The 21,424-nt window shown below is 36.8% G+C and overlaps 2 protein-coding genes across 5 annotated transcripts in view; both read left to right on the plus strand.

The window, feature by feature from the left end:
- The first annotated feature begins 1,407 nt into the window (after positions 1-1,407).
- Positions 1,408-13,717, plus strand: LOC143030640 (uncharacterized). Of its 4 annotated transcripts, none has more exons than XM_076193811.1 (2): positions 1,408-1,507; positions 11,489-13,717. In XM_076193811.1, exon 2 carries the CDS (start codon positions 11,504-11,506, stop codon positions 12,842-12,844), a length of 1,341 nt encoding a protein of 446 aa, XP_076049926.1. In that variant the 5' UTR covers positions 1,408-1,507; positions 11,489-11,503; the 3' UTR covers positions 12,845-13,717. The 4 variants fall into 4 exon arrangements, with proteins under 4 accessions (XP_076049926.1, XP_076049923.1, XP_076049924.1 ...); XM_076193808.1 differs by having other exon boundaries at positions 1,416-1,581; XM_076193809.1 differs by lacking the exon at positions 1,408-1,507 and adding an exon at positions 1,718-1,851.
- A 6,222-nt stretch (positions 13,718-19,939) lies between these two features.
- The window catches only part of LOC143031175 (uncharacterized), a 7,645-nt gene continuing 6,160 nt past the window's right edge, over positions 19,940-21,424 (plus strand). The window contains exon 1 of the mRNA XM_076194701.1: positions 19,940-21,252. Within this exon, the coding sequence (XP_076050816.1) occupies positions 21,241-21,252 (12 nt within the window). The 5' untranslated portion in view covers positions 19,940-21,240. The remainder of the gene's footprint in view (positions 21,253-21,424) is intronic.

The raw sequence follows: 21,424 nt of genomic DNA on the forward strand, positions 1-21,424 counted from the left end.
TTTTTTTTTTTTTGCATCCGACCTAGATATGGATCAAAAGGTCTCCTGTCGGCATGCTTTGCCTTTGTAATCCTTTGTAATATTGGATCTTCGTCGTGTAGTGAGTGACGGAGAAAATGAAGGAGTGAGTCACGGCGTGGTGATGAATGAGAGAGCGGCACCCCGGAAACCCCAGCGCGACAGGTATCCTCCAAGATGGCTGCAGGATTACGAAGTAGGGGGTGGAGGAGACAAAGCAGACGAAGAATAGGTTGATCGCGAGATTAAGGGGGCGGTGGGTGTGAATGTGGTACAGACGAGGGCGTGCGCTCGGCACCGGGGCGGGGTCAAAAGGTGTGCGCACCCTCGGGCGGTGGTTCCCGCTGGCTCGCTGCGCGTCGGTACTGACTTTGTGAGTGTGCGAGTGAAATGAACGAGAAGTAAGCGGGACTGTGCTAGAAATTAGGTGTTAGGTAAGCTAGGATAGAAAGTGATAGAAGTGTGGGGATGTGAAACCAAGGGGGACTAAAGACTGAAACTGAGGCAACCGCAGGAACATGATTTCTACGGAAATTAGGAAAGTGATCGACAATTTCGTACAGGACTCCTGAACTAGAGGTGGGAACTTTTCTCCACCTAAAGTTAAGGTTCCCAATCGGTTCATACATACGAACACGTCCTCATGACGCAGTGAAGGGGAGTGAGAGATGTAATTTCCTCAATTGCTATCTACGATTAGTCACGTAGACCTTGGAAAAAATGGAAAATAGTACCCAATTAAATCCCACCCTTACATTAGGAACAAGTGGAAGTATAATCCAAAGCAATAATATGAGCGATTACAGGGCAAAGTTTGATGAATAGAGGCAAAGAGGTAGTACCCCATGAGCACAGCTTTAACCCTGTATACCACAACTGGTGAATACATGGTAAATACATATACACACACATCTCGATTGTGTAATGATACCATACTCATCCGCTACTTCAGCCAATTGAGCTTAAGCACCTGTCCAGGTATGCAAAAAACATTGCTGGATTGCAAGCCAACACTCCAACTGTGGTGTGCAAGAAGTTGATAAGCTTGTATGAGGTTACAACACCACCCATAGATTGGGCCATATATCAGATCTCAGCTTTGGTCCAGGAGGGTAACAACTGTCGATCATGAGTTTAACACCTGATCCAAGACCATAGTGAATGACACAAACACAGGATGTATAACACACAAGTGGAATAGACTATTCAAGATGATCAATAAAAAAAGAATGCAAAACCCTTTAGTGTCCTTCAGGGGTTCCCTATTGGCTGAAGAAAATCATCTTGAATCTGGCCCTTAGGAACGGGGCGGGGTAGTGTTTTTTTTCCGCCCGTGAAGGAGATTTTGAGCCCGATTCTGACGTATTCCGCTGCGACAGCGTAGAGGCAGCGCTGTGCCTTGGGGGTGATTGGCCGCATTTGCCTCAAGCCAAATTTGTGCGAACGGCTGGTAGTCCTTGAGCAAAAAAGCCAAAACCCCATGCAGATGGTAGGTATCGTGGTGAACTACACAATTTTATTTAGAGCCAGGCCACTGTCGCTGTTGATATAATGGAAACCAACGTAAGTACAAACTCTTGAACAAGTTCTAAAATATCGTACAGCCTGTTAAATCAAACTTAGGCAAAGTTAATCGTGCAATTGGGTAATGCAGCGTCGCACATAATTGGAGAAGACTGTATCGAGGCCTCAATGTAAACAATGCGCCACGATCGGCCGTCGTTGCAAAGAATCCGCCACAACATTACGCCATATTATAACGGCCTCCCTTCCTGCAGCTGATGCTTAAAGTCAAAGAAATATTGGCCCAACTGAATCAATTCACTCTATTTGGTAAAAGTTTCCAATGCTCAGAATACACTTGTTAAACAAAATTGAGAACTGCGTAATCTTATAGCCAATTTACTGCTCAAAACAAGGGCTGGCGCTTTTCATCTATCCAGAATTAGCCAAGACTTTTATGATGTCATTTTTGGAAATCACAATTGCACTGGAATTTGAGGAAAGTGTCTTTAGACGTACGATGTTGCGATGATTAACTTTTGTTCAGTAAATTTTGTTGCTTAAAGGTAATTTGAAGTCGAACAATGATGGTGTTTAATTCTACTGTTTTCGAAGAATTTTGTGATAAAGAGAAATGTGGGTAAATAAAAAGAAAAAAATACCTATGGTTATTTTGTGGGTGAAAGTATAGTTTCCAATATTTTCATTACGTATTTCAATAAAACTTATATTCATATCTAACCTAACCTAAGTTGACTTAAACCTCACATGAATTATGTGTTACCACCACACACCTTTCATTTTTTTTTTATCCACACAGTTGTAGAGGTGTAGCAATATTGTCTAATCTCAATTTAGTTATATTTTTTCCCAGTACTTAAACCAGAGAAATTTGTCATCCCAAAACTGTTCTACGACTTCTTTTTCAGTTTTACAGCTAGTATTTTGAATTCAAGCTCTGCCTGAGCACTTTCCAATAGGCTATACAGCCAAAAACCTATGAGAATAAAGTACCTCTACTATAATTCTGAGTTTTCCTACACAAAATACATTCAAATTGTCAATTCTACTGCAATATATATAATAAGTAAGGGCTTGCCACAAACCCAATCATAGCAGGGTTTGCTATTCTGTACAAGATTATTGGGATCGTTATTCTTTACAAGGGTATAATCAGGTTTGCTGTTCTTAACATAAACACTTTGGTAAATAAACAACATTTCAATAACTGATTAAATTTCAAAGCTTTTGTTTACTAGTTAACCTTTATGAATCATCACTGGTTTAATAGCGGTTTTTATATACTGGTTTTAATTTCTGTATTCAGATATCCAGGAAGTCTTAAGGTTAGGTTAGGTATATGGTTGACAGGTTATCGGGGTTCTGTAATGCAATTGCCATGCAGTATCCTTTCTAGTTTTAACAGAATGTTTATGGAAATTGAATATTATGTTGCCATATAATATTCATTGTTTATTTATCACTAAATTTAGCACATTTTTTTTTTTTTTTTTTACATTGTCAAAGGTTTGCTTTTCTTTACATGAAGACATTTGGGTTGGCCATTTTTTACGTGAGGATCTATGGATTCACTGTTTTCGATATGGTAATCATTGGGTTTGCTGTTCTTGTATTGGAGATGTTGGGTTCACTTATGTTGACATAACCCATATGAATATATTATACACGAGGCGTGTGTGCATGTAATGTCACAGCAGCACCCAAAGATCGGTCATGTATGAGCTCTGAGCTCTCTTTTGGGAGGGTAATAGCTGTCAATCATGAGTCCAACACATGATCCAAGATCATGGTGGTAAATCACACATACACACACACACACACACACACACACACACACACACACACACACACACACATATATATATATATATATATATATATATATATATATATATATATATATATATGTGTGTGTGTGTGTGTATATGTATATTTACCTAGTTGTATTTTCGGGATGAGAACTATGCTCGTAGTGACCTGTTTTCGTATCTCTCCGCATCCAATTTATTCTTAAAATTGTGTATAGTTTTGGCACTCACTGTTTCTTCATTTAGTTTGTTCGAGACATCAATCACTCTATGTGGAAAGCTATTCTTTTTCAGGTCTCTTCTGTAACTGTCCTTCTTTAGTTTCTTTTCATGTCCTCTTGCTTCTCTTCTGTCCCAATTTAACAAGTCATTTCTACTGAGAATATCCATCCCACTCATAATTCTGTAAATGGTTAACAAATCACCTCTCTCTCTTCTTTGTACCAATGCTGGCAGATGTAATTTCTCCAATCTTTGTATGTCATATTTGACAGTGTAGGTGCCATTTTTGTCAATGCTCTTTGGATTCTTTCTAATTTTCTTATGTTATTTGTGCTAGATGCCCACAGTGTTGCAACATATTCTAGTTTAGGTCTTATCAGTGTAACCACTATTTTTTTTAACCATCTCCTCATCTGTGCAGTCGAAGGCCACTTTCATTGATCTTAATAAGTTAAAAGTCTCCAAATAATTTATTGACATGTTTATCAGGTGTCAAGTCACTTGAGATGATTATTCCCAGGTCCCTTTCTGAATCGACTTTTTTTTACATTTTTGTTTCCAGTTCCATATTGACCCAATACTCTATTTTTGCTTTTTCCAAATTCCATTATGCTACATTTCTTAATGCTGAAGTTCATCTCACATCTCTGACTCCATTCCCATATTTTGTCTAGGTCTTCTTGTAGCGATCTGCAATTTTCTTTTGTTCTTACTCTCCTGAGTAATTTGGCATAATCAGCAAAGAAGTTCATGTAACAATTCACTCCCTCATCCATGTCATATATATATATATATATATATATATATATATATATATATATATATATATATATATATATATATATATATATATGAGCACATTAAAAGAGCCAATACAGAGCCTTGCGGGATGCCACATTTCACATCTTCCCAGTTCAAATTGTTGTCTCTAAGTATCACTCTCATTTTTCTCCAGATTAAGAAATCCTTTATCCATTCCAGCAGCTTACCTTGTATTCCTCCTATTATTTCAATTTTTCTTATTAATTTTTTATGTGGTACTTTGTCGAAAGCCTTCTGCAAACCCAAAACCCAGCCATCTCTTTCTTGTATTATCTCAATTAATCTCAAGTAAAAGCAAATTAGGTTTGTGGTACACAATCTTCCACTTCTAAAGCCAAATTGTTTAGGGTTTACTATTTTATTTTCTTCCAAGTGTTTGGTCCATTTGTTTCTGATGACTTTTTTGCATATTTTTGCTTCTGTGCTTGTAAGGGATACCAGTCTGAAGTTTGTAGGATCTTCCCTATTTCCTCCTTTATATATTGGTACTATGTTTGCATCTTTCCAATTTTGCGGTACCTTTCCTTCTTTGAGTAAGAAGTCTATTATCTTGTATAACTTGTCTGTCAGTTGGTCTGTACACTCTTTCAGTATCCAATTTCATCTTGTTCATGCAATTTCTTGATATCTACCGTAGGTTTTTTATTTGGTCTCTTATTTCTTTTTGTGTTACCTTTATATCTTTCATTTTGGGTGTTCGTTCTTGTTGTCCATCTTCCCAAAATTGTGAGTTCTCAATTGTAAAAATAGACCTGAAATGTCTGATCATAACTCCTGCCATTTCTGTGTCTTCTATATATTCTTTATCTCCTTCACATAATTTCACTATTTCATGTTTATCCTTTAATTTTTCATTTATATATCTGTAGAACAGTTTAGATTGATCCTTATATTTTGTCTATAATATCTTTTTCATTGTTCCTTTTATCTTTCCTGTGTATTCATTCCTAAGTTTTATATATGTTTGCCATTTGGATTTTTTTTGTTTTTTTTGTCTTTTTTCCATTTTTCCAGGTTTTGTCTCTTCTGTTTCTAGCCTCACAACACCTTTTGTTATACCAACACTTTATATAAATCTCTTTTTGTTTCTTTTTTGGTACATATTTGTCAATTCCTTCCTTGTACTTTTGTACTTTTCTTTTAACATGTTCCATTTGTCTTCCATCTTTATTTCCTCTTTAGAGAATTTATCCCAGTTTGTGTTTTGGAATTTTTTTCTTAGTTTTACAAAATCCATTTTGTTGTACATTATTCATCCTTCTCTATAATTATTATTCCTACCTACATTGTGCTGTTCTTTTAATTCAAACTCTATTAGTATATGGTCACTTTCCAATTGCTGTTTTATACTCCATTTTGTTCAAATATCTGGTTCAGAAGTAAATATCAAGTCCAGTTTTGATGGTTCCTCATTGTTTCTATAGTATTTTCCTTAACCCATTGGGTTAGGGTGTATTCGATGGTCATATCCAGTAGAATGTTGCTCCAAAATTCTTCTCCCCCTTTTACTATGTGTGTGTGTGTGTGTGTATATATATAAATATATATATGTGTATGTGTGTGTACATATATATATATATCTGTGTATTTATTTACCTAGTATTATAAGGGAAGGGAGCTATGCTCGATGTGACCCGTCTTTGTATCTCTCAGCATCAAGTTTTTTCTTAAAATCTTGAATAGTGTTTGCACACACTGTTTCTTTATCTAATTTGTTCCAATTCTCTATCACTGTGTGCGAAGGTGTTTTTTAGATCTTTTCTGTAATTGTCTTTTTTTAGTTTCTTTTCGTGTCCCCTCATTTTTCCAGTATCTCATTTCAATAAGTCATTCTTATCTAAGATTTCCATTCCTTTCATCATTCTATAGATAGCCAGTAAGTCTCCTCTTTCCCTTCTTTGTTCCAGAGTTGGTAAATCTAATTTGGACAGTCTTTGCTCATATGTCATTTCGGAAAGAGCTGGTGCTAGTTTTGTTGTTGCTCTTTGTATTCTTTCTAATTTCTTTATATTCTTCTTGGTACTGTGTACTCAATTTTTGGTCTTATTAGTTTAGTTAGAATTTTTTCTATCATTTCCTCGTCCAGATAAGCAAATGCCGTTTTTATTGACCTCAATAAATTGTAGGTTTCTCTGACTATTTCATTAGTATGCTTATCCGGTGTCATGTTCTTGCTGGTTATCACTCCAAGATCTTTCTCCGAGTTTACTTTTTTGACCTCTTCACCAATTTTGTAATCTTTCGATATTCTGTTTTTACTTTTTCCAAATTCCACTACATTTTTTTATATTGAATTTTACTTTCCACTTTTGAGTCCATTTCCAGATCTTGTCCAAGTCTTGTTGTAATGAGTTGCAGTCTTCCTCCATTTTTACTTTCTTTAGTATTTTTGTGTCATCTGCAAAGAAATTCATGTAACACTCTACTCCTTCATCCATGTCATTTATGTATATGGCAAACATGATCGGGGCCAGTACTGATCCCTGCGGGACACCACTTATCACTTCTTCCCAGTTTGAGAATTTGTCTCTAATTACTACTCTCATTTTCCTCCCAGTCAGGAAGTCTTTCATCCATTCCAATAATTTTCCTCTGATGCCACCTATTGACTCTATCTTCCTTATTAGTTTTTTGTGTGGTACCTTATCAAATGCCTTTTGTAGGTCCAGAAAGGCACAGTCTGCCCACCCATCTCTCTCTTGTATTATGTCTATTAATCTTGAGTAGAAGCAGATCAAGTTTGTTGTACATGATCTTCCTTGTCTGAATCCAAATTGATTTGGATTCAGTATAGTTTTTTCTTCCAAATGCTTAACCCATCTATTTTTGACAACTTTTTCACAAATTTTTGCTACTGTACTTGCCAGGGAGACCGGTCTGTAATTTGATGGGTCTTCTTTGTTTCCTCCCTTATAAATTGGTACAATGTTTGCCTTTTTCCAGTCCTGTGTGTGTGTGAATGGAGAAGATTTTCTTTGATACTTGTAATAGAAATTACAGCATTGTTGTACTTATTCAACTTCTTTTTGGTATTCTCAATTTTTCTAATAGTAAATTTTCTTTCTGGACATGTGTGTAGCCTAGATCTCTATATTCTTCCATTCATTTTAACTTTTTTGTCTTAAGTAAAACAGCTTTTGAATTAATTGTATTAATACAGGACAATGAAGAGATACAATTAATACAAGTAATATAAGACAGTGAATGAAAAAGTAGTGTACATGATGGTTGATTCTTAATCTAAAAATGATTATGGGTCAACTGACAAAGTTTACACACTATATACTTGCATACCTTTTCTCTGTTTCTAAAATGCAGTCAGATCTTTTTAGGGTAGTATGAGTGGGGGTAAGGTCATGGAATAAGAGGGGGTGGGTAGGAAGAAGGTGACAAAATGTCATAGATTGGGCCCATGTTTTGAGTGAAGTATTAATGGTATGCTAGATACCATATATTACTTAATGGATAGAACCCTGTTTATGTTGCAATTTGCCTCCAGCGGTTGTAGCCATCTGTGGTCTTCCATGGGGTTAATCAAAGCTTCTCTACTAATTTCTTGGTTGTGGTGTTGTCTGTGGTGTTATTTGATAGCTTCTTGCCAATGCATTGTCATGTATCTACTGAGGCTACATCTAATGTGGCCAATGTAGATGTTATTATGAGATATACAGTCCTTGGAAGAGCAGTGATATACATATACTACATTGGCTCTAGATGTAGTGTCAGATTACCTGAATAAAATGTTCATTATGAGAGAAATTCTGGAGTTTTTATGATAAATGAAAACATGGATTTTGCTGTCCTCACTTGCAGGGTGGCAATTTCTCTGGATGTCTTTAATTTACTTTTTATCTTTTTTGTATGCATCAGTGAATACGTTACATTAGAATATATTAATGTAATTGTAGGTATGTAGTGTGTCATTTGACTGGAGTTTATCCAACAAATTACTAGTTAAAAGGTTGAAGTATGTATTAGAATGTCCATTGTTGGTGACAGTTTGTCTTAGGTGTTTTAAATCACTGTTAAGAGTATTACACAAAGAGAAAACCATTATAGCTCTGTTTTTATGTAGGCTCTAAAAACACCATTAGAAAAATTCAAAATATGAAAAAAGAAGTCAAGACAAGAATGCTGTTGTTAATAAGTGTGTGTGTATACATAGATTCAGTCTTGTTAAAGTTTCTTCTCTTGCTCATGTCATACATTTTACTAATTAGGTAATTCTTTTGTTCATTACAGTATCTTCTTTTTCTGTTGATGTTTCCCATTTTCAAATGGGGTCGCCATTCCTCGCTTGTTTCAGTCCATCACCTGCTCCTCCTCCAGCTCCCACTGAGAAAGCCTCTGATATACCAGCTGCACTTCTCACTCTTGTCCTGGCATCCCTGTACATGTCTTGAGTCATCCTGACATACTTCTCTTTCACTCCCTTCGACCTCATACTCCGCCACACCTCACTTCTCGGAACTCGATCATAAGCTTTTTCCAAGTCAATAAATGTCAAGTACAGTCCATTGCAGTATCTAACAAAGTATCGTTAAAAAACTATTTGTTATCACATATTTCATATTGCTTACAATTCACCTCCTTGCAGGTGAAGTTTCCCACCAGGAATATGTTATCAATTTGTTCATTGTCCTTAGGAGGAGAGATGTATGACAGCATTTCTTAGTGCTGACTCCATTCATTCTCAAGGATACTGTCTCAGCACTACCTATACCCAGTAACATTTCTTTGTCATTTTGATAATCATCACTTAGCTTTCCCCCCTTTTTTTTATTTTTTACCCATAATATGAGAGGGAAACAAGGGTGGTGGGTGCAAGTGGAATGAGTGGGAGTAGGTGCGTACCTTTGACTTGGCTACCTCCCTTGTATGAGGGAAGAAGCCCTTAGTATGTAGATATATCCAGAACTATACTTAAACACATCTTCAATCCAGTCAGGCACATATGAGTGATCTTCCAGAATTAACAGGTTTGGGTGTGATTTCTCTTGACATGTAATTTGAATTTGAATCTTTCCACCCATGAAGTTATCTATATATATATACATATATATATAGATAAATATACATATATATATATGTATATATACATATATATATTTATATATATATATATATATATATATATACATATATATATATATATATATATATATATATATGCAAAGTAGACCACTTGGAAAAAGAAACTAACGAAGCAGAGCGCTTTCGTATATTACATCTTCAGTGCAACAAGTGAAGCGCTCTGCTTCGTTAGTTTCTTTTTCCAAGTGGTCTACTTTGGATAAGTGAACACACGTACCCGTGTTCATATATATATATGTATATATATATGTATGTATATATATATGTATATATATATATATATATGTATATATATATATATGTATATATATATATGTATATATATATATATATATATATATATATATATATATATATATCTGTATATATATATATATATATATATGTATATATGATATATATGATATATAAGCCTTGGATAGCTAAAGTACACAATGGAAGACCATACATCTTTCAGCAAGATGTAGCACCTTCTCACAAAGCCCAGTTGACTCAAGAATAGATGTCAGATAATCTTTATGATCATGTAATGCCAAACATGCGGCCTCCAAACTCACCAGATTTAAATCCCATGGATTACTATGTCTACAGCATTGTTGCAAGAGGAACTAAGCAACCTCATAATAACATAGCTTCACTAAAGACTGCCATTGTTGAAGTAATGACTGAGATAAACAAAAACCATTTAGTGCAGACATATCAAAGATTTAGGTCTTGTATTGAAGCAGTATAGAAGCTGAAGGTGGATTTATAGAATAAATGTATAAATAAGGTTATTGAGACTTTGTGCACAAAATTTAATTAAAATGTATTTGTTTACTACTAAGCTATAGTTGTTTACTTTGTTACTACACTTGTCCTCAAATACCCCTCACACCCCGTATGTATATATATCTATATATATATTGTATATGTATATTAATGTGTGTGTGTATATATATATATATATATATATAGCACAGTGGTAGCATTCACAGCTGCCACTACGGTGGTTCAGGATTGAATCCTGCCCAGGGCTGAAATAATTTCAGTATTGCTGCGAGTCATTACTCCAACTCTTGTGGGTGGGGAGTTGGGGGTGTGTGTGCATGTAAGGTCATAGCATTGCCCATAGATCAGTCACATATGAGCTCTGAGCTATTTACTTTTCCCTCATTGCATGTGCAATATCTATTTTTTTCCCTTATATTCTATCATATATCCCTTCTAAATAATGAGTTTTTAAGCAAGATTCAGAAAAATTTTGTGCTCTAATTATGATTCCCAGCTTCAGACTTGGATTTGTGAGCTGAAAATAATTCTAAGGTGCAGACATGAAATTTCATTCAACTCATTAGATAAATATTTGTATTCTGGAAGTTTATTTCAGCTTATTCAGAAATTTTTAATTCTTTCCTTATTCAACCAGAGAAGCCTTTGAAGTCTTACACATGGCTTTCTGGATACATTCTTTTAGTTTGAGGTTTGTTGAGCATATTCCCTGCAACAATCCTCTTTGTAGCCTGCAAACCATAAATGGAAACTTGTATTATTATGAAGTAGAATGACACAATAACAACCAATATTTCAATGAAGTTGAATGACCCAGCTGCACCTTTCCAGTGCCTTACAATTGTTATACACATTGCACATGTGCAGAAAAGGCTATGTTTTTCAGGAGCTTCAGTGCAGTGTGAGAATATTTCAATTGCTGTTTTAAGTGGTAGGAGGGATGCAGTCAATAGTTGTCTGGTTTTATGTGAAAAGGTGTAGGAAACATAATTAAAACTAAAAGAGATATTTGGACTTGTGTGTGGACTGAGTACCATCCTCTTTGAGCTGCACCTCTAGATGGATGTAATGGTATTAATATATTTTGCATGTGGGTGGCAGTGAGATTATTCTGATACCCAGGTCACAGAACCACCACTTCCAGGTTCCCAACATTGAACTGAGATGCTATAAAAATACACTAAGGGAATTCTAACATGGCACTAATAATATGCACTTTATCTTTTTAGGTACAATAAGGCAACATGCCAAATTCCTCCATGAACAGGGAAAATCTTTTGAATACAAGACAAGATAATAGTATGAATAACACAGGACCTGATGCTGCATGTTCCCTCAAATCACCTAGAAAGAGAACAGCTGACACAAATGGTTTCACATGTGGACTGTGTTCTGCTACTTTTACCCGCTCATCTAAATTGAAGGCTCATATTAACATTCATACAGGCGAAAGGCCTCATAAATGCAGTCTTTGTGAGTCTTCTTTTACTCGCCCTGATGCTCTGCGGAGACACTTACGTACCCATACAGGTGAGAAGCCGTATAAATGTACAACATGTGAGGCTGTATTTTCTGAGTCGGGTAATCTGAATATTCATATAAAGACACATACAGGTGAGAAGCCTTATGAATGTAGCACTTGTAAGACGGTGTTTTCTCACTTGAGTAATTTGAAGCGTCACGTAAGGACTCATACAGGTGAAAAGCCTTATGAGTGTACACTGTGTCAGGCTTCGTTTTCTCACTCGAGTCATTTGACAGAACACAAGAGAAATCATACAGGTGAAAAGCCTTATCGATGTACTTATTGTGAGGCTTCGTTTTCTCAGTCTAGTGGCTTGAAGTATCACATCAGGACTCATACAGGTGAAAAGCCTTATCAGTGTACAGTTTGTGACAGTTCTTTTATCAACTCTGGTCACTTGACAGAACACATGAGAACTCATACCGGTGAAAAGCCTTTTAGATGTACCATTTGTGAGGCCTCCTTCTCCCATTCACATAGTTTGAAGTTCCATATGAGGACCCATACTGGTGAAGCACCTTTCCAGTGTACAATATGTCGGGCTTCCTTTAAATGGTCAAGTAAACTGAACCAGCATATGATGACTCATGCTAATGAAAAGCCTCCTGTGAGGACCAATACCAGTGAGAAGTCTTATATAACTACTGTTCATCAGTCTTCCTTTTCCCAGGAACAAGGTAGTACAAAGTGTTGCATGAGGACTCGCTCAAGTGGGAAACCTTTCAAGTGTGACCATTGTACCTTGTCATTTCATCAATCTTCAGAGTTGAAGAGACATGTGAAAACTCATGTAGTTTTAAGCAATTTCCATGGCCATGAAGCTGCTGACAACTTTGTTTCACATGAAAACAAATCCATTGGTGCTTCAGATGTGTCCAGTCATCATGCAGGGTACATATCACATGCATGTAACATGTATTCTCAGGAAGAAGTCAAGGAGGAACCAATTGTGACTCAAAGTTCATATGGTCTCTCAGTTTCTCAAGAAAATATGGAAATCAAAATTGAATCACATGACCTTGACTTAGAGATGACTTCAACAATTGAACAAGATGGCTAATGTGGCAATCATGTGGTTAATGAAACTTTGTGTGAGGCTTATAGAAATACAAGTAAATTACTCTCTTATTTAATACTACAGCACCCAGATATAGTGATTGGAATCAATAAGCCCTCTTATGAAGGAACTGTTGTTTCCTGATAACTCATGTTGAAGGAAATGTAAGTCTAAGTAGAGGAAGATGATGTTGACTAGTAAATGGTTAAGTTAGTAAATAAGAATTGTGTAACTATTCCTATAAAAAATTATAATATAGAAAGAATTATTGTTAAGAATATTGCATGTAAATTATTTCCTGGTAACTTATTATCAGATATACAAGAACAATTCTGATGTGAATTTCTAGTTTAGATTTATAACAACACCAATTTTTTTTAAGTAAGTGATATAACTGTACATTTTTTAAAGGGAAAGTAACTGAAATGTTAAGGGGGAAATTTGCAAGATCAAGAGCAAAGAGCATTAAAGAATATTTCAAGTCTACATCAAGTTTGTTTTACTGATCTATGAGGTGATACTATTTTGATTCTTATCCACATTTAGAACATATAATTTCTCCTTAATCTATATTCAATGCAATATAAGTATGATACGAATGATACATAATTACACCCATAGAAACATTGGTGTGGGGATAGGTATATAACGCTTCCCTGTATATTTGTCCCTTTTCCCTTGACTCTTTTATCCAATTACATAATGATTTACACTGCTCAGATTGAATCAAAAACCTTACCCTGGATTACCAAATATGAATAATTTACAAATTACAGAAGTAGTGTAGGGGGTAATGATTTAATGCTCTCAATGACGCAAGTGAAACATGTGGATTACATCCATAACCCTCCAGCTACCTTATAAGTATCACTCTACACATAATCTATCATAATATCCACATAATAATCTAAATAACCACATAATTTTATTGTTGAGAGAAGGTGCTCTCGGTCACAATCCCTTTCCTTTATAACATTTTTTTTTATTGGTTTCTACAGCCAAAGTCATCAAATTCTTGTTATCACTATGTATATCGATTGTAATGTATCTTTCAAGGGTTAGAAATTCCCTATCCCATTTCTGACCCTGTCAATGGGCGGCCTCGTATCAGGATGCCTACCCCACGCATTATACCCATGGGGTGCCCGTGATTGTATTTGCATCCCTTGGCAAAGGTCCCATCTACCACTTCGTAATTTCAGTCAGGGTTTCGCTACCTCGTTTTGTGGTGGAACATTCATGTGTTCTAAAATCCTAAAATGTTCCTCTACTGGAATCCTGAACTGGAGGTGGGAAATTTTCTCCATCTAAACTTAACATTCCTAATTGGTTCATATATATGAACACATTCTCATCATGTAATGGAGGGGTGGAGTGAGAGATATAATTCCCTCAATTCCTACTTGTGATTAGTCAAGTAGACCTTCGAAAAAAAAACTTCTCGGGTGCCTCATCTCAAACACATTCAAACTCCTCCTCTCTTATGTTCCATGTTTCTGCCCCATACATTGCTGTCGGCGCAATTACTCCATACAATCTCCTCTTAGCATCCATTCCCAAATGTTTATTTCTCATTACACATATTAATCCCCAAAGGCATTTGCTTGCTTCTCTCAATCTACATTCTGCCACCGCCTCCCCCCTTTCCCACCACATTCGCACCCAAGTATCTAATTCACTTCCAATTTACTGCCACATTCTCTCCTTGTACATCACATCACCTTACTTTTACCCACATTTATCTTCAACTTGCTTCTTGTGCACACCTTCCCAAACTCTTTCACTTTCTTAATCCCTCCTCTGACCCTGCTACAAGCACAGTGTTGTCAGCCAACAACTGCCTTATCTCCCTTTTTTCTCCATTTTCTTTAACAATCTCCAAACCCCGGACCATTACCCTTACATTTACCTCTCACACCACCCCATCCATGTATAAGTTGAACAGCCAAGGCAACACAACACATCCCTGGTGAAGTTCCACCTTTATCTCAAACCGCTCACTCTCTCCATTTCTGATTCTTACATAGGTTCTACTACTCTCATAAAAACTCTTGACTGCTCTTAACAGCTTTCCTTCTATCCTATATATCTGCAATATATCCCACAGTGCCTGCCCTCCTGTCCCAAATACATCCTTACCTTTTCCTAAAGCTTTCTCATATAACTGACTTCCTACAAAAATCTGATCTATGTAACCCCTACCTGTCCTAAGCCCACACTCCCTCACCAATTACTCCTTCTGTTCCTCTCATCCTTTCGATCAAAACCCCTCCATAAGCCTTCCCAACTACACTCAACAACTGATCCCTCTCAAACTACTACACCCATTTTCCTTTGTAAAGTGGAACTATACAGGCACTCCTCCAGTACTATACCCTCTTTTAAACAAGCATTAAACAACCTCACCAGCCAGTCTATCACTGTACCTCTCTTATTTTAGACACCCCACATGACACCCATCCAACCCAGGTGCCTTATCTGCTCCCATCATTTTAATAACTGCTCTCACCTCATTTTTCCTTATAGTCCAGGAGTATTAGCTTTTCAACCGGAACAAATTAGTAACAAGCTGAAATTTTCAGGAAGTACTCAGAAGACCTTTCCTAATAACATACTAAAAGTCCCCAAGAACCCCTTGCGAGGGTGGTTTTGAGAAATTCAAGATGGCTTCCAAAATGGCAGCCAATTTTAGATTTTGTCATATTTCAAGCCCCAAATATAATAGAAAATCAAACAATAAGTCAATATATATATTTTTTGGGGCAAGGAGTTCAATTCTCTAACTAATTTTTGGATTATCTGAATTCTAAATGGAATCATTAGTAAACGAAAAACAAAATACATGTCTATCAACCTAAACGTACACATATTATACAATAAAAGTCATACCAGTAGCAAAAAATAATACTTAACCATTACCTTAACTATAGACAATTTTTTTTAGCTGTAGTCCTATTTATAGAATTTTAATCTGTCAATAAATCAAATAAATTTTGACGATGGTCTCAGGCATCATCTTCGTCATCAGTTTCAGCAGAAACTGGTCTTGGTGCTTCAGTCTCTTCATCATCATCATCAATGAAGGATGGCATTTGTGCTGCATTGTTGCAGGTTTGACCACTGCACTTTGTACACATGGCAGAGCAGTGCACCCCCATCTTCCTGCAGCCACATGACCCTCCACAGCTATCTGCTTTGCAGCCACATGAGATCATGTTGAGCAGACAATAGGGGGGTAATGGGGTGATCAGTTTCAACTGGGATTAGGATGTCCTCCAGCTTCTATCCCCAGGCTGCTGGCTGGCTGCAAGGGCCTGCCTGCCCACCCATTCCTGGACAGTGTGATAAGTTCTGAAGGAATGTTGTTTGGCTGCAGCACTTTTCGAAGACAAACTTGCCAGTTGGAAGGATGAGGACAGAGATGTTAAGCTGATTGCCTGTTTGTAGGCAGTGTAGCAGAACTCATCCAGTGACACACCATGAGGTGCACATTACAACTTCAGGAGGAAGCTTTCACTTGCTTTTTGCACTTGTTGGAGAGTGCTTCCAGCATTAGAGAATGTCTTGAGCTGATCATACTCCTTGTTGTGAACCAGGTTGAATGAATGCCTTGCACTTCCCTTGCCGATACACTGCAGGCAGAAATAACAGAATGGGCTATGGCAGTACATCGCCTGCTCAGTACACCTGTGTTTTTGCCCTTTGGGTCAAATATTTGTGCAGAAAGAGGTTCAGAGACCCAGGAATCATAGGCAACCCATTTTCATTATCTTCCAAACTGGGATATTCACTGAGGTCAAATGCAGACAATCTAATGTCATCACGAATAATTGACGCAGCCATTTCAATTATTCTTTCATTCTCCTCTGCTTTGTCTGCTGCTCTGTCTGCCATCCACTTTTCTCGAAGAAAGCTGTGAACTGAATCTTTGAAGCTAACAATACTCGACTTTCCAGGGAGGCTTGTAATGATTATGTCATCTTGATATCTTTCCTTCAGCTTCTGTTTCAAGTACTTCATGGAGTAGCCCTCCTCACCATGCAAGAATGTCTCCATCATCTCCATGAGGTCAGACACAGCATACTGACATTCATCGTTTTCATCCAGATAGGCTCAAAGTTCATTGAAGGCAGATTGCTTCAGAGCATCAGGTGGCTTGCCAACTGATTTCTGTGTTTCAGATTTGCTGGGAAAATCTTGGGCACAGTTACGGTGATATTTGGTTTCAGCAGCAACCATGCCAGAGGATGCCTCAATCATTCTTTTGGCAACCGTTTCTCCCTCTCTTTTGCCCTGTCTGAGATGTTCTATTTGAAGGGCATTGTCTCCACATTACTGGTCATCCTCTTCCGTTTTGTAGTAAGTCTGCTACTAGTTGGCAGTACTTCAGGGCAGAACAAGCAGTGTGTGGTGATGTCAAACTTTGGAGTTTTTTGATCTTAGGGTGGGTGGCTGAACCTCCTCTTGTAGTACAGGTTCTTCTGACTTCCTCTTCGCGGACCTGATGGAGGACTTCCGGGTGTAGGACTTCCTGCAGGCAATGTGAAGTGTCAGTGGGTTCTGCATCTCCAAGGTTTCATGAATTCCTTCCTTCCTCTCCAGGCCTGCTGCTACTAAGGTTGTCCTTCCCTTGGCTCCTACTTGTACATAATCCTTAGTGCATAATTCGTTGCAAATAACGCACGAATCCATCTTGAACTCTAAACATATGAATCAGGCTAACACTTTCATCAATTGATAATCATGGTTTTACATGTATAACTAAAAAAACTTTCTGGCGTTTCAGAATTACTTGTTACAACATCTGTGAATGTACTTGCAATTCAAAAACATGACACAGGCTCAATTTATCACACATACACTGACATAAATTAATTCCTTGGGTCTGAAAACTTATATTTTCATACTTCATTTGTGTTTCTATCTTGACTGAGACCTGAGATATAACGAAATATGATATCGATGGCCATTTTGGACGCCATCATGAATTTCTCAAAATCCTCCAGTGGGATTCTTGGGGACTTTTAGTATGTTATTACGGAAGGTCTCCTGAGCACTTTCTGAAAGTTTCAGCTTGTTACTAATTTGTTCCTGATTAAAGCCATATTTGAGCTAATGCTCCTGGATATTTCTCCTCCATTTTCCTCACTCATCACTGTCATCTTAAGTAAGACAAATATTTCATGACATTTAAAGTGATAGAGATAGGAACGAGTGCAGTGTGGCCAATTATGTTCATTACCAGCTGGGTCAAAACTTAGGGATAGGGAAAGAAATTGAGGCTTAGAGTCGCCCATCCGGACTTAGTACTATCGTGATACAACGCGTGGGTTTTGTGTATGTGATTTCTTTTTCTTTGTGTTACGGCCGGCGGATACCGGCATAGGTAACCCACTCACCTTATTTGAAGAGACTGGTGCTTAATTCTTTGGGCCTAAATCATGCATTCACGCTTCCATAGTTTCATAGTGTATAGGATGAAGTGATGTTTGGTTTTTGTGCCTAAATTATGCGTTCCCGTTACCATAGTTTCAGAGTGTATTAAAGTAGAGAATAACTTAGAAATTCAAATAAAGATTAAAAGATTAGATAAGAGTATTTGATATATATATATATATATATATATATATATATATATATATATATATATATATATATATATATATATATATATATATATAAACGAGAAATTTGCTAGTGGACAGCGACATTAATCAGATAATTTTATGACCGTCGCGCAAGGATTCGAACCTGCGCTGGGGGCCTCTTGTCGTCATGTACAGCGCAGCTTCGAATCCTTGCGCGACGGTCATAAAATAATCTGATATATATATATATATATTATATATATATATATATATATATATATATATATATATATATATATATATATATATATATATATATATATATATATATATATATATATATATATATATATATATATATATATATATATATATATATATATATATATATATATATATATATATATTATACAGGCTCCAGAGGTAGGGTATAAATAATTAAACAAATAAAAACCAGATGATTTCACAGACCCTAGTGGTAGGATGTAATACTTGTGAATGAATAAATTAATTTTCAACCGAATATTACACTTGGTTTACAAACTTTGCAGCAACACGATATCATGCCAGGTCCATCCCTAAATCCTTCTACCTTCTAATAAGGGAACGTGTCCTCAAGTCAGGGAGATGCGACCAAATCATATACATTTAAAAAACAATGAACAAGGGTTACAAGTTATTTTATGAAGACTATGTTCACAAGCTAGAGGCTGTAATACTATCTCTTGCACCAGAGATAAATGTTGTCGCTCCCAAATGGGAAAAAAATGACAGTTTACACGTGTTGGTGAAGTCGTCAAATGCCACGGGGAAGAAATGACACTGCAGTTGTATTGCTGAAACCAGCGGACACTGCAACCATGAAATGACACTGCAGTTGTGTTGCTGAAACCAGCGGACACTGCAACCATGTTGTAGCCTTACTGTATGTCATAAATGATTGTGTACGCCTGAAGTATGATGAATTCCCACAGCAGAAAACGTACTGCGAATCTTCAAAAATGGCATCGCCTGCGCACTCAAGGGTTATCTGTTGCTGAACCAGCCCCAGGGTACATGGAGGTAAGACCAGGAACCAACTTTTTTCTAAAACCTTCCGCACAACATAAGTGCTACTATAATAATGGTAGCATGCTAATAAACTATAGCCGCTGTTGAATTTACCCTTAGGACCTTCATCGCTGCTATGATAGCCCCTTTTGTGAAGTCTATATCAGCGAGTTGTGCATCTTCATGCGTGGACGGGTTAAAAAAATAGATTTTTAACCCATTAAACTCCGATGACAAGATGTCTTGTCATTTGGTCAAATAAAACAAAAAATCATAAAACACCAAAATGTTTGATCAAACACCAGAAAAATATGACGTCAGTCCTCCTCGCTTCGCTCGCTTCGCTCGCGAGCGAGGACTGACGTCATATTTTTCTGGTGTTTGATCAAACATTTTGGTGTTTTATGATTTTTTGTTTTATTTGACCAAATGACAAGACATCTTGTCATCGGAGTTTAATGGGTTACAAATTGTGGCTCCGGTGTGCTAAAAGCACTGCTATATTGCTTCAGTAGTATTTCACAGGCCTGTTATGGGGTCTCATCGTATGTACCCTTTTCGGTCATCAGTGGTTCAATCTGTTTGCAGTAGTATGGGGCACTTAGGAACGTATGTAGACCTCTCGGTGGCCATGAAGGGGAAGTTAGTATACCCTCGGGAAGCTATGACGATGAAAACAAGGAGAGAGAGAGAGAGCCCATCATGTAGCGTCCTTAGGTATTTGTCTAGTTCTTGAATCTAATGTTGGAGCAGCCTGTGATATTTCTTATGTGTTTGGGGTGCTCATTGAATAACATGCCTTTGCAGTTGAGACTGGTGGAAAGGAGGGCCACAATGGAAATATCAAATACGTACATGTTCGCCATTTTACGCATTGTTATTCTATATCTGTGTATCCGATTGTAAAATAAAAACTAAACTAAACCAAGAAGAGTTTGGTTCTCTCTATAGGGCATATGTGGGAAGGGAGTGTATTTGACACTGGCGTCCTGTGCTGACATTCATCCTGGCTTGCATTTGCAAAGACTCAGCAGGCACGAAACCTTAAAGCTGGAGGTAGGAGACATAATGACTAGTGCAATGGTACTGTATATTTATCATGAGAAAGCAAAGCATCACTAATCTTTTTCATATGTTTGCATTGTATTTATATTGGATGGAGGTATGATTTTTTTTCTTATAAGATATCAAGGAGTACGGGAATTGAAAAAGGTGAAGAACCACTGGCTCCAGTTTTTCTAAAACACTCCACACAGCTGCAATATCATGATATCATTCTAATAAATTGTACCCGCTGCTGAATTTATTTGTAAACCAAACGAGCTTTATTTCATTTTATGTTTAATTCTAAAATAATTTTACAACCAAATTGCCAATACAAATTAATTAATCAACAAATGTCATAGGTAAGGATATAATAATATACCAGGTATAACTAAAACATATATAATAATTATAATGGGCTCATTTCTACTGAGATCCCATGTTTATAGCTGAAATAGCCTTGAAAATTAAAGATTATAATGGAAATACTTTTCATTTGCCTTATTGTTTTATCCTCGCGATTTTACACATATTCTTGAATCTGTGCATTCCATTGCAAATATAACCAGACCATACCAAAGGAACATAATTAACACACTATTGAACAATGTTTGTCTACATTTGTGATCCTCGAGTGACGTGACTAACAGTAACGGCCGTACGTTCCACATCTCGGCACTGTTTAACGCCGAGAGACCCACCGTCGCTGTTGACATAATGGAAACCAACGTAAGTTTCAAACTCTTGAACAAGTTCTGAAACGTCGTACAGCCTGTTATATAAACCGTAGACCAAGCTAAAGTGTAATTGGTTAATGCACTGCAGCACACATTAGATTAGAAGTCTATGCAGTGTTGTCTTTCAGCAAAATAAGAACAGAGTATCGATGCTGCAATGTAAA

This window comes from Oratosquilla oratoria, chromosome 12, assembly GCF_046742065.1.
Source record: "Oratosquilla oratoria isolate Oo_2021 chromosome 12, ASM4674206v1, whole genome shotgun sequence".
NCBI lineage: Eukaryota > Metazoa > Arthropoda > Malacostraca > Stomatopoda > Squillidae > Oratosquilla > Oratosquilla oratoria.

Coding starts and splice junctions, on each gene's coding strand:
- LOC143030640 (XM_076193811.1), top strand. CDS start 11,504: ATGCCAAATTCCTCCATGAACAGGGAAAATCTTTTGAATACAAGACAA.